Raw genomic sequence first — 16786 nt, forward strand, 5'->3', positions numbered from 1 at the left:
AAATTGTATGGAGATAAAGGAAAAAAAATCACTTTGAATAGTTTTAAATCATGGTGTATTTTCTCCTGATGTGATAATGAGATGATAGTGAGGAAAAATTCTGTCTCTAAATGCATGAATAATTTGCAGCATTCTGAAGAAGCTATAAATACAGGAAGTGAAGAGTGTTGTTGGCTGCATTCTCTCTTCTCATCACTCTCACCCTGCTTTTTCTTCTGTCTTCAGCTATCCATTGTCTAGTCAGCAGGCATTGTCAGTCTGAGGTGTAGAGAATGATATTTCTTCTTTATCTCTTGTCTCAGTGACTGAGGGGTAAAATGCTTCTCAGTGTAATGGTGCTTTCTCCCTGCTTATATGATGTTGCCAGCTCTCTCTCCAAACAAATACCAAAATCTATATATATTTCAGATTTTAATTCTCATGCTAACGTGGCTGATATTAACCTTATTGTACAAACAGTGCTCACTGTAGTAGTACATTTTAAAAATACTAACAGCAGCCTGGTGGTGCATAACCATTAACATTCAATCCTCGGCCCTTATACTGTCCTGTTTAATTTTCAGAATAAGTCCTAGAAAGAAGTGGTATGGTGGGTGAGGAAGAGAGGGTTTACTTTTGTTTAGAAGAAGCATTAAAAGAGGGAGCAAATACTTTGATAGTTGGGAATAACCTTTATGTCTCGTGATTATTTTCACCAAATCCTGTTTTGAACAGTTGCAAAGTATTTCCTTGAGATGAATTCCCTTCCCATGACCCAGATTTACAATTAATGATGACAGTGACTGCTGCCCTAGCTACAGCTCTAGTTCTCCTTCTAGAGGTAAAATCAGCTTCATACAATCAGAATATGAACCTGTTTGTGCACAGCAGTTTGTACTAAGGAAGTTTTATCATTTACATATTCAACTAGGCCTGAAAACAGCAAACTATGGCAGGCCAATGCTGGCTTAACGAGGAATATAAAAAGTAAAACATATTTTAGTGCCAAGGATTTTGCCATGGGTCTCTGTGAATTGCTTGTCAGATAATTTCACTTGCTTCAGTGTGTCTGCCTCACACTAAACTGCCCTCTCCATACTCTATATCTCTGCTTTGTCCAAAGTTGTAAGGCACATAAGTGCAAGCAGTTACAAAGAAACTGGGCGGAGGACCAGGTTCTAAGAATTCAGAAGTTTCACAGTTTGGATATCACAACTTACATCACAACCCACATTTATGTCCTCCTAAGCATCTCAGTGCCCACACCCCTCCAGCAGTTGTCTCACTCACCTGTACTTCTGTTTGACAACATCTCCCATTCTCAGCATCTATTATCATATTTTCTTAGTTGATCTTATAATTTTGCAGCTCCCATTAAGGGGATACTTATGCATATACTCATAGTGTCATAGAATCATTGACTCATTAAAGTTGGAAAAGATCCTTAAAAAACATTGAGTCCCACTCCTCTGCAGTGAACAAGGATACCTGCAGATGAATCAAGGTGCTCAGAGCCCAGTACAACCTGACAAGAGTGCTTATCTGTATACTCACTATGATCTGTACTTCTAAAGTAACCCTACATTTACATGCACACTAAACTTGAGAAATCCTAGATGTCAGTAAAAGATCTGTGTCTCCCAGTGTGTCACTCATTTCTGAGAGTCTGGTTCATATTTACCACTCTTAGTTAAAAGAAGTGCACTCTTAGTCACAGAAGTGCAATGCTGTAACACCATGAAGGTAAATAAAAAAGAGGATGCATGATGCTAGGTTAAACTGACCCTACTGAGAAAGAAACTGCATAGAGCAAAGGAAAAGGGAAATTCAAAGAAATCTGCCAAATAGGAATGAAAATGATACTAAATAGAAAACAGAGCTATTTTAATGACTGCTTTTAATGAAGTTTCAGATCAGATAATCTGTTCTTTTTGATTTTTCCACCCACCCCACTCCTACCCACCACAATCTCCATCACTTTTTGTCATGCTTCTTTTTTCTCTGTTCTTTTGGTTCTTTATTTGCTTTCTACCTGCCTTGCCTGAAAATTAGGTTACTACCCTGCTGGACTGTAATTATTGCTGACAAGGAGCACAGTGTACTGCAGTCTCCGTGCTTGCAGTGAAGGTCTGTTTTAGCTCAGTGATTTCTTATAGCACATTATCTTAGGAAGAATGAGGACACTTCTAGGCTTGCTTTTTTTGTATGTTTGTTTTTTTCCTGGATTTTAATCCTGTTCACATTCAGGTATTTCAGAAAAATCAGAAATGAGATAGAGGAAAGATCTTCCCAAGGATTTTTGTTGTTTTTGTTTTGATTGTGTCTTTTTCCTGCTTTTAAGGGAAATCCATTTCACAGAGGCAGAATTGGCAGAGCCAAATGAGAGGCTTTCTCCTGTATTGGTGGTACCTCTATTTTTTCCTTCCATTGTAGAACTAAAATAACATTTTGCCTGGTGGGTCTTAACCTCCTCCTTCTGAGAGGAGCCCATCAGAGCTGGTGATCCCCTCCTCCCACTTCACCATCTTCCTCCCATACTTATCTTAAGTGGGAGGGTCCCCTCTCTTTACATATGAAATTCAGCCTCACACAAACACAGGAGCACAAAGTGTCTGCTACCTATTGGACTTTATCTATAGATCACCATGGGCAGACCAAAAGGAAGACAAACTTTAGAGCTATATTTAGCAAGAATCTGGATGGCCCTTAGCTCTGCTTTTGTAGTTTGTTGAGATAGCCTTTATTAATGACTTGGAGCCACTTTTGCATGCCTCTTTCGGTTGCATTTTTATCTTAAGATTTAACTCTTCCTTTAGTACAGTTTAACCTTCTTTTCTTTGTAAGGGATGTTAATATCACCTGTATTGTATTTGTAAGGAAGTGAGGAAAAAATATATTTTAAAAATGCTTGTGCCGCTATTGGAAGTCACACTTGTTTACTCAGATGCCTCAGGCAGTTACCTGAAAAATTCATTTCAAGCCAATAAATAGCGTGAACACTGAGGAAGAAAAGGAGGAAAATGGGAAATAAAAAAACGGCCAATCCCCAAAAAATGTTCTTCTAAAATAATTGAATTCAGCATCAACTATTGAAACCACTGACAACATGGAAGTAATAACATGGCCCAAAACCCGAGACAAAAAGGATATTTGATTTTGGAGTAGTTTTTCTTTTTTGAGCAGAAATCATTTTCTGGCTCAAAAGAAAAAAACTGAGAAAATCAAATGGTAATTTTTCTTTCTACAAAAATTTTATTATGATTTTAAAAAATAGGAAACTATTTTGTAGATTACAGTTTTAATCAAATCAGGGTAAAGAAGATTTATCAGCTGAAGTTAATCTTCCTTCTTTCACATCACTGCAAAAGAATGGCTAGTGTTAGTCTAACTACCAATGCATCTTTTCTCTTTTTCTTTTGCTAGGACAAGCAAGTCTTAAGCATACATTATTTTTATTTTTTTTAGCCTTAGTATTTTGTTTTGTTTTTAATAATTTAATGCCCTGGATTTTATATGCATACTTGCAGTCTTGTTTTGCCTTTTATATTGCTTTTTTCAATAAGATTACTTGGAGGCTACAGCTACTACGGCAGGCTCAAACAGCAGTGCAGTGGGTTTCAACATGAAGCGGATCTTTTTCAACATGAATGGCTCTTAGGCACTGTGTCTCTTCTTTAAAGAAGAAAAGCTTTTATTATTTTCAGTGTTATCAAGTGGTATTCAGTGGCAAATGTCTATCAAGAGATAGCTGGTAATAGAGTTTACTGGCCCAGATGTTTTCCTTTAGCGTGGCAGTTTTGTATACACTAGCGCAGTAGCACCTGTAACCTGTTCTAACAAGGCCCTGGTAAATGGCATAGCAGCATCAATGTGCTATTACTTAGTTTCAGCACTGATTTATCCACCAGTGTTTAGGGAAAAGGCACCCAGAAGATGTCAAATAAATTAATGTTTCTTGAAACTAGATGAGTAAATTACAATCAGGAAAAAAATGCCAGAAAAACAGGCCTAGAGTATGAGGGACAGATTGACTTTTTATGAGTCCTGGAGATATTGAACATTTCTCAGTGCAAAGTCTGCGTAAATACTTTGCAAAGTGTCCCTATGTCCTTATTCCTCTAACTACAAGAAATAAAGAACACTAGGAAAACTAGAAAGGGTGCATAAGTATAGGAGTAAGCCTGTGGTTTAGGAGCAGTTGTTGTCTCTTCATACTTAATGAATTCCTAAGTAAAAGACATGCTTTCTCGATGGCACAGTGAAGAGAGGGTTTAGTATAAGACATTGGGATTACATCCAGCAGTGAATAGTGCACTTTTCTTTTTCTCTCAGTGTATTTCAAAGCTTCTTTATATTACTGCTTATCTCTGTTTAAAAGTGGCACAAAAAAAACAGAGGGGCAGCATTTGTGGCTGTGTTTCTAAAAGAAGTTGTGAGAAAAGACAGAGGGCAGGCACAACCCTCCTCATTAATGAATGTCATGACATCAGCCAGGGGTAAAGCTTCAATTGGAGATGCATTCCAGGTCTATCAGAGATCCTGAGGGTTCCTCCAGTGTGTTCTGGGGCTGAAAATATAGCTTAGATATTCTCCCTCTCCCACTGCATTGTTCTTGGATCATGAATTGATACTGAAGAAAAAAAGGTTCAGCAACGTGGCTTTGCCAAGGTACAAGTGGTGGTGATGATCCAAATGGTATATCAGCCAGCATGCTGCAATTTATATGCCTGATTTATTCTGAAGACAGTGACAAATCAGATACTTTCCAACATTTACTTCCAAAGATACAAATGAACAAGACTGTAACTGAAGAACACTGCAGGTCAGGATTAAAATTTTATATTCAGAGATGCATGAGAAAGTTCAGTACTTGTCAAACTACAGTGCAGTTTCTATTTTAAATTCCCTACTTTGTGAATGTAGTAACACATGGGTGAAGTCTTAGGACAACAGTGGAAAGAAGAAACAAGCAATCTATGTGGGAAAACATAACAGGGCAAAGACAAGCCTGTAAATTCTAGATTGAGTTGAGGCTTGAGACAACAATTTGACAGATAACTAGCTGTGAGAAGTTTCTGCAAAAATAAAGGTGCATGAATAAGAGTAGCAAAATGCTTCAGGTTGTCATAAATCTTCTTCATGGTCTGTGACAGGAGAGAAAGCAGTTGTGGAGAGGGAGAGTTAGCCTGAACCACTGTGAGAGGCTGAGCATACCTGTTTTTGTCCTGAAAGATTTCATGCTTTCAGAACAGGCTGAAGTCGGTAACATCATCTGACTCATTGAGCTGCTAACCTTTGAGCATTTTGAAAGGAATAACCATGAGAATTTGCCTTGGTTAAGATTTAATTTCTGTTTGAGTCTTCAGAATGAGTCTCAAAATGATCAAAACTCTGGTTTGAGTCCAAACACTTTTTCTATGCCCATCTCTAATTTAATTATCTTCTTTTTCTTTATTTTACCCTTTGGGTTTTTGCTAGATCTCTTACACATACTAATAAAGTAACAGTTACTATCTAAAGGTACCCTTTTTATTCAAATTTAAATAAATTTTATGGCTCTATCTTACTTTTGATACCACAGCAATTTGTTCTGCTGGAGCAGGTTAGCTTTTTCTGAAAGGGAGGAATGGGTGAAGTGGATAGAGAAGAAAGGGAAGTTGGAAATTTAGTTCTATATATGGTCCAGTGCACACAAAATTCCCTCAGGTTTAGTGTGATGATAAGCTGTTCAGTGTTCGCAGTTTTTATGCAGCCTTTCAATTAAGCTGGGAGTTCTCTGAGCACACGTTTAGTTTGAGATTTATTTTGTTCTCCCTCTGTATGTTCTGAACTGCCTTATTTCAGTATTTTCAGCCCTGGTATGTAGATTCCTTTATACGGACTTAAAGAACAAGCAGGGCATCTTGCCATGTGTTGATGCCATGGAGGACAGAGCTGCAAACATGTTTCCAACACCAGCTTGCCAGGCAGCCACACATCCTTTCAGTGCTATGGAGATGCCTCTCGTTGCAAAAATAGTATAGGAAATTGCAAAGTATGATGAGGAATTTAATACTCAATCTGTTATGTGGATACACTGTGTTCACATATTTTCATCAACTGCCAGACCTACCATTGGGAGGGAAGATGTTCCTCCTTCTTGCTTACACAGAAGAGCGGCTGGTCTCATCAGCTCATGTTGTTACTGTGTACTGAGATGATACTTAGAAAAAAAGTGTGTTTCTTCCCACACTAACTGCGGAGAAGCAGCCTGACTGCACTGCAGGGGAAAGCTTTCTTGCCAGTCACTGCGAAGGTGAAAAAAAGTTATGAAAAAATTTGCCTTATCTGTCTCCAGCACGTTTTACTACAGGCACTGATGCCAAAATCTCTGACATCCCTCCAAACACCCTGGGGCTCCCAGGGCCACATGAAGGTAACATGGGTGCAACAGGAGGGCTGCGCTGAATTGCTTGGAGTATAATCTGTAGGAATATTGCAGCTGATAAACTGAAGCATAAGCTTGACCACTTTCAGTGTTTTCTCTCCACATTGCTCTCTACCATTCTTTGTGCACTGATAGTTGCCAGCAGATGCTGCTGTAATTCAGTGGTGCCGAATGAGTAGAAATCTAGGAATTCAGGGACTACATATGCTCCTGAATATATGTATAAAACATGTTTACAAGATTCCTAATTAAGAGTATCATTTAATTAAAATTTTATGGAGGCAGTCAACAATGACAAAAGGAGAAAACATTACCAGTTAATGGTAATGGTAATGGTAACATAGGTTGCCTTAGAAAAGACAAGACAATAACAAAAGACTGCAGTCTTGATTGTCTTTATAGAAGCCCAGGAGCATAGGAACAAAAAGAGCAGGGAGATTTGCACTTCTATATGTTTCAGAGTAGTCTTAACGAAGAGTTAAATTGTCTTGAAAGAACAATCCCACAAAATTAATTCTTCATGAATTGTGTATCTTACCTAACAGCCTCAAAGCTTATATATAATATTCATCACTGACTACATATGCCTAAAGATATTAGAAGCACAGATCATGTACCTAACTTCCTGCTATACAGAATCATGATGTTGATTGCTGATTTTTTTGCTGAAAACATCTTGTTCAGTGCCATATATTGTAAATAAAATCCATAACCTATAACACACCTAATCCATCCTAGTAGTGGGGACATTTAATCTAATGCTAATCTAATACAAGAATATTTTTTTTTCATCTCTGATTTCACCCTGTAAGTATTACAGAGAATTTTTCTTCCACGTGATTCTTAATGGAACTTTTATCTTCAGTGAATTTTATCTCACAAAAAAAAAAAAAAAAAAAAAAAAAAAAAAAAAAAGTGATATGTTAATCCTATATAACAACCTCCTCATGAAATAATTGAGTAAGATAATGATTTTGTAGCCATGGGGAAATTTTGAGATTTGTAGATCTCATTTAATTTCTGCTTTAAAATGTTACTGTGGTTTCAATTATGCTATTGTCTTTTAATGTTTCAGATCACAGTATTTCGCATGGGATCAGAAGGACACCAGGATATTGATTTAGCTATCCTTACAGCATTACTGAAAGGTAATGGAGTTTCACTTCACAGTGAGTCTGTAACAATCCAAATGGATTAACTCTGTGTCTCTACTGTGCTGGAACCTGCATTTATTGGCAGTATGTACCATACCAAGATGGTAAATTTCTACCATGAAATTGAAGTATACCTTTTTCTCTAACTGCTTTCTACAAATCTAGATCTTTCATTAATGTTTAAATAGCTACTCTTATTTCTTCCTCAGTCTTTATTCACCACCTGCAATTGCTGATGTGTCATAAGAAATGTGTTTTCTGTCAGAAGTTACTTCAGAAGATTAGCACTCACAAGCTAGGTCTAGGAACTTCTCAGGTTTACATTGCCTGATGGCTAATGGAAAATACAGGTGGAAGTTATCTGCTAAGACAAAACTACCATTATTGCAAAATGTTATCTCTAGTCATCCTAGAAAGGTATGGAAACGCTGGGATTCCCTCCAGCCTCCATAGATAGAGCTGAGAACTCAGCTTTTGGAGTGTTAGTAGTTTTGCTCTTAATGTTCTCAGATGGCTTTCTAAGCCGTTAAGTGTTACATTTATGCTCTTAAAATATTGTCTTACAAAGAATTTTCTGTTGCTAAAATATTTCCTAATCATAGTTTGTCATAGACCCTGTTCAGGCAACCTTATGTCATTGAGCTTGGCTCTCTTCATCATATGATATTATCACATGGTGCAAATACAGAAAAAGGTAAGATTTTTAAAGCTCTGGAGTATATACTCCAGATAATCCTTATCTGATGAAGGATTATTCACCTAAACTAGAGCAGGGAGGACATGCCCTTCCATTTCTATGGTATTTCTGCAGATGGTATCTGCACATGTTACAAGTATCAGTCACCATAGTAATCTTGTTGTGTCTTGTTTTCTGTTACATAGCACAAGCGATACTGATTTTAAAAACAGAGACCAAGACATACCAAACAATTTTAAAGAGCATTCTTAGAATCATTAGGGAGTACTCTTCAAAAGGTACCTGGGGAAAGCTGTGCTTCCTGAGGCTCTTCAGCAGCTTTCATCATGCTGCTGACATCCCCATGCTGGAGTAAAAGGGTACATGCTGCCACTTGGCAGGTTTGAGTTTCAGTCGTAACAAAAAAATAGTAGAATTGCTGAGTTTTAAAGTGGTAATGGGAACTAATCTTGCTCATTCCAGAGCTCTGTTTTCTGCTCAGCTTCTTCCAGTGAAAGCTGTAAGAAGTTGTATGAAAAGAAGGAGAGAAGGCCTGAATAACTTTCACCTAACGAGGGGAAAGATTATTTTACCTTTCACACAGTTTTTAATCCCATTTCTAAAATTGTACTTCAAACATTTAACTCAAAATTCTAAATGGGAGGAGTAAACAAGAACCATCCACCTTAAAAATATAATTGCAAACTGATAGATACAACCACAGAAATAAACTTGAATGATTTTTATGCAGCAGCTTCTATTTCTTTAGGCTTCGATAGTATAATTTTCTCCTCTTTGTTCATTTTGATCGAGATATTAGTGTTTGGCCTGCAAGTAACATAACTATTTTGCTGCTACTCTGTAGTAACATGTTTTAGCCATCTGCGTAGTTAAATCTCAAGGCACTTTTGATGTCTTGACACAGAAGCTAAAACAAGGTGAAGGAAGGAAAAACAAACTAATTCGAATCAAGGAACAAGAATTGTATCCATCACCAAATTTGTCTTTTCCACCACTGGAAATGTTTTAATTGTAGATTTCATCTTTATTTTAAATATAATTTAAATATACTTTGCTATCCTCAATGTAAAGCATATTCCCTTGCCATTTGTTTTTAAGGCAATCAGTACAACTGCTGATTCCTATTACATACAGATACAGATTGTATTAAAGATGTCATTCCACTTTTTCTAGGTATATTCTCAACATTTGAATCCCAGCATAAATCCCTGGAAATATTTTACTACCTTGAAAGCAGTCTTCCAGGAATCTGAAAGAAAAACATCACAGGCCTTGAGTGCTCTCTGTTTGAAAAATTATTTTGGCAATATTTGGATGAGCAGCTGCATTAAGTTTGCATTCTGGTCCTGTGACTGGTTTTCTCTTACCTGTAGCATCCACGTTGCTAGTGACTGGTCCCTTCTCCTCCTCAGTAAAACCAACAAACAAACAAACAAACCTTGTTCTGTCTTCATAATAGCAGTGCAAGACATCTTAGGGAACTTATGTTATCTCAGAAGGAGCCTGGACATGTATAAGAGATGTTGACTCCTTCTTTGATATTTGCCTGCATTGATTTTGTAATCTGCTCATGGCAATAGCATCTTGCTTAAGTTAGTGTAACTAGAATTCCTGCCTCCTCTTCCCTGCTCCTCAACACCTTCTGGTATTGGAGTTATTCAAAGAAGATTGTATATCTCAGATTCCACTTTATATCTTGTTAATGTGAGATTTCTGATCACAGGGAATAAAAGTCCATAAAACTTTTTAATCAGTGTGCGCAGAGGTGAAATCCCTTGTGTTTAAACAATTCAGATATCCTTGTCTATACCATGTCTTCGTACAAAGGTTCTGGGCCAACCTGAAAGAAATCCTGCTTTTCTCTGAGTACATCCTTTCTGATATAAAATCAAGCTGATAGAGAGGCGGAGTTTTCATCCGATCAAGGCATCCAAGTTGGCAGTTTTGAGCCACTTGCATATTGATTTATTGGTAAGCAGATTCAAAGGGTGAATCTGAATTATTGTGAAATTTGTGCGTGTTTAAATTCAGGAATTAATATCTTTCACCCTTCCAGAACCATCTGGAAAGGGTGCATGAAACTGGTGTGTGATTATTTGTTCTTTCCTCACAGTCTGATGAGGATTTTGCAATTCTTGCCAGCTGTTATGTCCATGACACACACCAGTTTAATACTGATCCCACCCTGAGAAATTTGTTCAGGGAATAGGAGGAGGACAAAGACTGGGAAGCACATAATATCATTTCCTGCTTACTGTGTAAAATATACAACGAGCAAATATTCTCTTTAAATCTGACTCAGGCACACTGCCAAGGCAGGAATTCTCTTGGCCCAGATTTTCCACAAGCCCCAGACTCTGAACTAAATATGTGAGATTATTTCCTTGTTTGTTTTTGTGAGTCACTTGTTTAATCTTGTCAGCAGATCTCTCTTTCTTGGAAGTGAACTCCAGTAAGCCAGAGAATGGCATGCAAACCGATTATCAATTTATATTGCATAGATGTCACAACAGCATATGGTTTGTGAATTCCTCCTCCTTTTTTTTTTTTTTTTTTCATTTAGAAAGACATGCAAATGTGGGAAGTAAATTTCTGATTGCATGATTTTGTAGCAAGTGTATTTATTGATGCAACTTAACTGCTTGTGCTATCTTGAGCAGTTGGAACTCAAACAGCAGTGTATTTTGGCCTGCTAATTGAGCAGAAATTGTATGAGAGGGAATTTAAAGGCAGCATATGTAGGAGTGCTGAAATATCTGTGCTGTGAAAGGGCATCAAAGATCCCGATCCATGAGACTGTTGCAATGACTGAAGCATACCTCTCATATTTCAGCTTGTGCTCCAGAACCCTTCTCATTGCAATCGTTAATATCAGAAAAGAGGTGTTTTGTGGTATACATATATAACTTTCTGAGATAAGCCTTTTAGATTAATGCAGAGCTGATGTCTTCGGATGCCTTAAGCCTGTGAATAAGTCATGATTCATGGTCACTGAGCAGCCATTATAGGGTCTTGGAAGATTGTATGATAGTCTGTTAACCGTGAAATCTCTGACACGGAAGGATTAATGTTACCTCAGTCCAGTATGTTTCAGAGTCAGGCCAAATGTCTGGTTACTGCCCCCGCAGTTATTCTTGCTATCAGCTTTGTTACTGCCAATTGATTTGCTAAATTTCAGGAAGGTGCTGTCACAAAAGCAGCCCTTTCTTCAAAGATGTTGGTGTCTGTGTGACAGAAGACAATTTAAGACCTGCCAAGATGCAGAGCAGAAAGCTAATTTGGGTTGCTATACCCCCTAGTCTACTTCTTTTCTTTAAGTGATGGTTCAAAGAGGGTACTGATGTGCTCAAAAGCTTTGTAGAAGTGAATCTCCAACAGCCGTATCTGCCAATATAGGTAAGTTTTATGCCTCTTCAACTTTTTAGATTCCTGACAACTAAGCATCTTAGACCATAGCTACAGAATTCATCAGTGCTTTTACATTGTTCACAGCAAATCTTGGCTGGTGTGTATTGTTCTGTATTGCTTCAGTAATCTGGAGTCTTGCAAAGGCATAATGCTCATGTTCTGGCCTGTATCCTAGCTCATCTAGGATGCGCATTCAAGTCTATAGTCCCAAGTTTACCATCAACGTGTATGACATTTTGGTCCAAGATGTTGGACAGATTATCTGATGTGAATGGAGTTTTCACTAGAATAATCTGTTTTAGATGACTGCCTAAGAGCGTGAAGTTAACACCTGCAGGAACAGCTTTCACAGATCATTTTTTTTCATTTAATATTTCAGCATCCTTGCATTTTCCAGCATGTAACTGTATTCAGCAAAATATACATCCAAATAAAATAGTACCACATCAATCCACTGTATCTCAAATTGAATTCTATTTCTGGGAATACATGAAGGGAAGAAAGAATCTTCTGTAGTTATTATTCCTGTTGTCTAAAGCACTCTTTTGAAGAAGATAACTTTTGCTCAACCAGACATCAGAACTGAATAAATGTTACATAGATGTTAGTCATAGATTGACTAAAATATTGTTTAATGCAATAAATATGCTATCGTAATTAAAATAAGAGAACAGAACTAGACAAAGTCTGTTTTCTTTTAAAAAGAAAAGACTCCTAAAGTCTTATGAGATAAGAATAAACAAATGTGGGAATAGGAAATGCTTATTTCTGTAATAAGACCCTAAGAATTGACTCCAGTATGACCCTCTGTTTGCAGTTTATAAGACCAGTATAGACTCATAGAATTATAGAATCACAGGGTTGTAAAGGATCTACAAGATCATCATACAAGTCCAACCATCCTCCCATCACCATTGCTACCACAAGCACTAAACCATATCTCGCAGCTCCTCATCCAGACGCCTCTTGAACACTGCCAGGGATGGCAACTCCACCACCTTCCTGGACAGGCCATTCCATAGCCTGACCACTGTCTGAGACAGAAAGCTTTTTCTTATATCTAATCTAAATTTCCCCGGACATATGTTATTTACTTTATTTTTTATTTCCTAAATGTTTTTTAGCTTTTATTTGAGTGCATTCCAGTGGTAATTATGACCAAGATGAATCTTCACAAAATCACTTTTGGAGTTCTTACTGACTCAAATCCACGCTTTGGATCACCAAATGCAATCATGAAGATGATTGAAATGAGGCAGTATTTCAAGAAAGCACCACTCATGTTCACGCAAAAGAGTATTTCTTTTATTAGTGGAATTATTTTTACTTCTAAATGCTGGATGGAATTTCACCTGAAATACATTCTTTCATTTGGATGAAGTCATTGGTGCATTCTGAAATAAAATCAATTGAAACAATCATCCATGGCCCATGAGGTGTTCTGAATAAACTTTTAACATCATTTATTTGATTCTCTTTCTGTGGAACACTAGTGCCACCCACACTGACCTGAAAACCATATAGGGAAAACAGAAAAACAGAGACAGATATAAGAGTCTTTTGTCAACAAAACCTCACAGTCAGAAGGGCAGAGCCCTGACCCATACTCTTCAGCTTCCACTCTGATAGACTGGTTTGGACCTGAAGTACAAAATCTCCTTGAGAAACCATGTATTTTTCAACTTTTAGATCTTTCCAGTACTTTGCTGGACAGTGAAGTGAACTGCCATGGTGAAGTGCCATGGTAACTAGAAGAGTTTCACCTCTGAGATCGCACATACACCTTCTTGCTTTCTGCTCTCCGAATAGTTGGACTCTGATAAGCATTTAAGGCAATTCTGGTGAATGGCTGCCTCATTTCTCATGCTAGTTCCCCCTTCATGTGCATCAGAGGGCCCTGTGCTCATCCTGTAATTGGGTCTTTCCTAAAGCATGAAACAGTCCAGGGGTTCCTCAGGACAGACAGGGGATGGCTCCCTGCTGGGGATCAGAAGGTTCACCTGTAGTCTTTGTGATTTGGTTTTAGCTTTGGCTGAAGTGGGAACATTATAAGGAGCTGCCTTTATCCTTCCCTATCCATCTGACCCACTCTCAGTCCAAAATGGTTTCTAAGCCTGAAGGATTCCTGGCTACCCAGACTGTAAGCTGTAGTCAGTTTAGCAAAGTCTGAAGGTGGAACTCCCCCATCATATGTGAAGAATGGTTCCTTTTGGTGGAATCACCATGACTGCACTTGGGTTTTGGGGTTCACCCATGTGCTTCTTCCACTGCTTTCCAGAGACTTTGCGTGAGACCCCGCCGAGGTGCTCCTTTCTTGTGCAGGCATGCAGACAGGCATGAGGAGATCAAAGGGTGTTTTGAGAGGTAGTGTTGTTTGCTTTGGAAAAAAGGAGAATATTATTTTCTCTCTGTTCTAATTTTTTACTATTATATCCAATTGGGGTATTTTTACCCTTTTTTTTTTTTTTTTTTTTTTTTTTTTTTTTAATACATATAAAACTGTAGGGTCATCTTTGCCTTTCCCACAGCAAATATTATCTGTTTTTTAATGCTGTATGTTACTTGCATAAGAAACTTAGGAAAGTTTGGATGTCATTGACATCACCTGTAAGAATTTTTGACTGTACTATAATATAAAGCAACAAGAAGCTGAGTCTTAACCAAAGGATGTTCATGTCCCTTCTTGATCAGAGATCAGTGTTTTACTGTCTTCACTGCCTTCATTTTTATTTATCTTTCTGCTCTTGCATCACTTGCCTTCTTATCAGAGCTCATTTGTGTAATAAAATGCAAATGATCTATGTACCAAATAGTTCTTTCAAGTTTTGCAAAGTATTTAGCAAAGTGAACTGACTGAAAAGTTATGAGCTAGAAAATTAAAGTGTAGGCTAAGATTCCGTGGGGTCTGCTGAACTGATCTTACATTGAGGATTTCAGCAGTTGGCTCATAATGCTATATATTTTCTATGCCTCTATTTCAGTCCTCTTTCTGCTGGAACAGTGCATGATTTTGAATAGTACTGAAATGTGGACAGAACTGCTTTGAAGTAATGAAAAGCTCCTGTTTGTCCTCTCTCAATAAGGACCATTTGTCAGCATAAAATGTAATGGAATCAAGAGAAAGGTGGAGTTATTACACCTTTAAGAAATGAGCCTGTCACCTAATCTCTCTGAGTCTAGGTAGTTAAAGTGGAAGGGTTCCTTATTTATTCAGTTGATCAGTTCACTCAGGCCAGCTCTCACGGTGACACTGAAGCACGAATACTGCTTTATTGTTACAAATCGGTTAATAACATTGAAATCCTTAGTGAAACAGTAAAAAAACACAGCATGACAGGGAAGTCCCACAGTGTCCATTAAAATAAAGGGGAAAACATGCACTCCCACAAACAAATGACTCCAAGCCCATCTGCATAGATTCCTAATTATTGATGATGTGTTATACCTTGACAGCAGCTCTATTGAGTGGGGTTTCTTTTACAAGAATATCACGTGGGTGAAGGGAAATTTGTCCCACCAGGATTCCAAGGTCCAAACTGAGGAGGAATTCCTATGTTTATACAGGCAGGGATGCATAAAAGAGGTGCATAAATTGCATGTTTATTTAAATTGGTTTGGTCTGTGTGATTTCAACTTTCCAGTAACTGCTTGATGTGAGTGTGTGCCTGTGTACATCTGTGGGTGTAGGTGTGTATGTGTATTGCTATACCAGGTCAGTATCCCTCCAGGCTTCTTCTCTGGTTTCCCAACCAAGATGAGAAAAACCAGTTCGCTACACCACAAACGTAAATTCTCAAGAGGATGACGGGAACTTATTAGCATCTATGAGACAGTCTGAGAAACATAGATTTAGATATGAGAATAGGGATTTAATTCCAGGGATAATGGGAAGTTTGGCTTTATTTTAATATGAGATCAGTTGCAGAAGTGACTTGGACATCTGTGAGAATTCTGATTTAAAGGAATTACCAAGGTGGCATTTGTCTGTGTCTAAAATGTGTCTTGTTTCTTTTGTCTCCTCCTTTCCTCCCCACACTTCCTTCTGTACACACAGGAGCTAACGCATCTGCTCCCGACCAGCTGAGCCTGGCTTTAGCCTGGAACAGAGTAGACATCGCTCGCAGTCAGATCTTTATTTACGGGCAGCAATGGCCGGTATAGTATATACATGCAGCATCTTCTACAGAAAACACCTTAAACCTTGCATAACATTAAGTCCATTCTTATGGCATTGGTGGTTTTAAGACAGTTCGAATTATGTTGAATCATGTTCCCAATCAAACACAAAGTTCCCAAACACAGCAACGGACAGACAAAGTTGCAGATATTTTAATGCATTCATTCAAGGCAGTGGTGACACCTAATGATACCTCAACACTGACACCTATAGAAAAACAGGAAACAATACATTGATACTACTAAGAAATCATTCTGCAAGCTGAGAAAAACAAGTATCCGTTAACAATCATGTTAAGTTATCAGGCTGTAAACTAAAATCTCTGCTCTTCATCCTATAGTCTTTTCACTTAAAAATGCTGAAGTTGATGATGAGCAGACATCAAAAAGGTGCTGCAGAGGTGTGGTAAGTCATCACATGGAATGTGAGCACGGGAGGTGGCATTACCACTGGAGAGCTGTGGCTTCTGAGCCAGTGTTAATACTGTGCCTAGTGCTGCTCTGCCTGATCTGCCTGCTTCTCAACTGTCCTATCCTGTGCTCCAGCTACCAGCTGTGGAGAGGGGTCCACGGCCGACACTGTCCACCAGGCCTCCCTGGATAGAACTCTAGAAATGCCATAAAAAGAGGGGATGTTGAACTTTGTGGGGGGAAGTGGAGGAGCATTCTCTGGTGTCATAACTTCCAACTTGTGATGCAGTTTTTACAGTGGTAAAAGTCACCCAGCAAAGCCAGGTTGACCCTATCTTCACCCTTAAAACCCACATCTTCATTCAGAAGTTTTTGTTAGATCAGTTTTCATTACTGTGACAGTTGTTTTGTTACTGTCATGAAAATTCATATCCTATTTTTACACAAGTATTTGCATTTCCTCACAAGAAAATTATAATAAGGAAATATCTTCTGTTTAAATGTCCGTATTATATAGTTTCTAATGGTTGCTGC

The 16786-nt window shown here is 38.1% G+C and overlaps 1 protein-coding gene across 6 annotated transcripts in view; it reads left to right on the forward strand.

The window, feature by feature from the left end:
• The window catches only part of TRPM3 (transient receptor potential cation channel subfamily M member 3), a 396319-nt gene that overhangs the window by 320562 nt on the left and 58971 nt on the right, over positions 1–16786 (forward strand). For all 6 annotated transcript variants that reach the window (XM_052701292.1, XM_052701293.1, XM_052701289.1 and 3 more), the window contains exons 9-10: positions 7482–7554; positions 15720–15820. In XM_052701292.1, coding sequence (XP_052557252.1) covers positions 7482–7554; positions 15720–15820 — 174 coding nt within the window. The remainder of the gene's footprint in view (positions 1–7481; positions 7555–15719; positions 15821–16786) is intronic.

This window comes from Tympanuchus pallidicinctus, unplaced genomic scaffold, assembly GCF_026119805.1.
Source record: "Tympanuchus pallidicinctus isolate F22 unplaced genomic scaffold, pur_lepc_1.0 scaffold4, whole genome shotgun sequence".
NCBI classification, from domain to species: domain Eukaryota; kingdom Metazoa; phylum Chordata; class Aves; order Galliformes; family Phasianidae; genus Tympanuchus; species Tympanuchus pallidicinctus.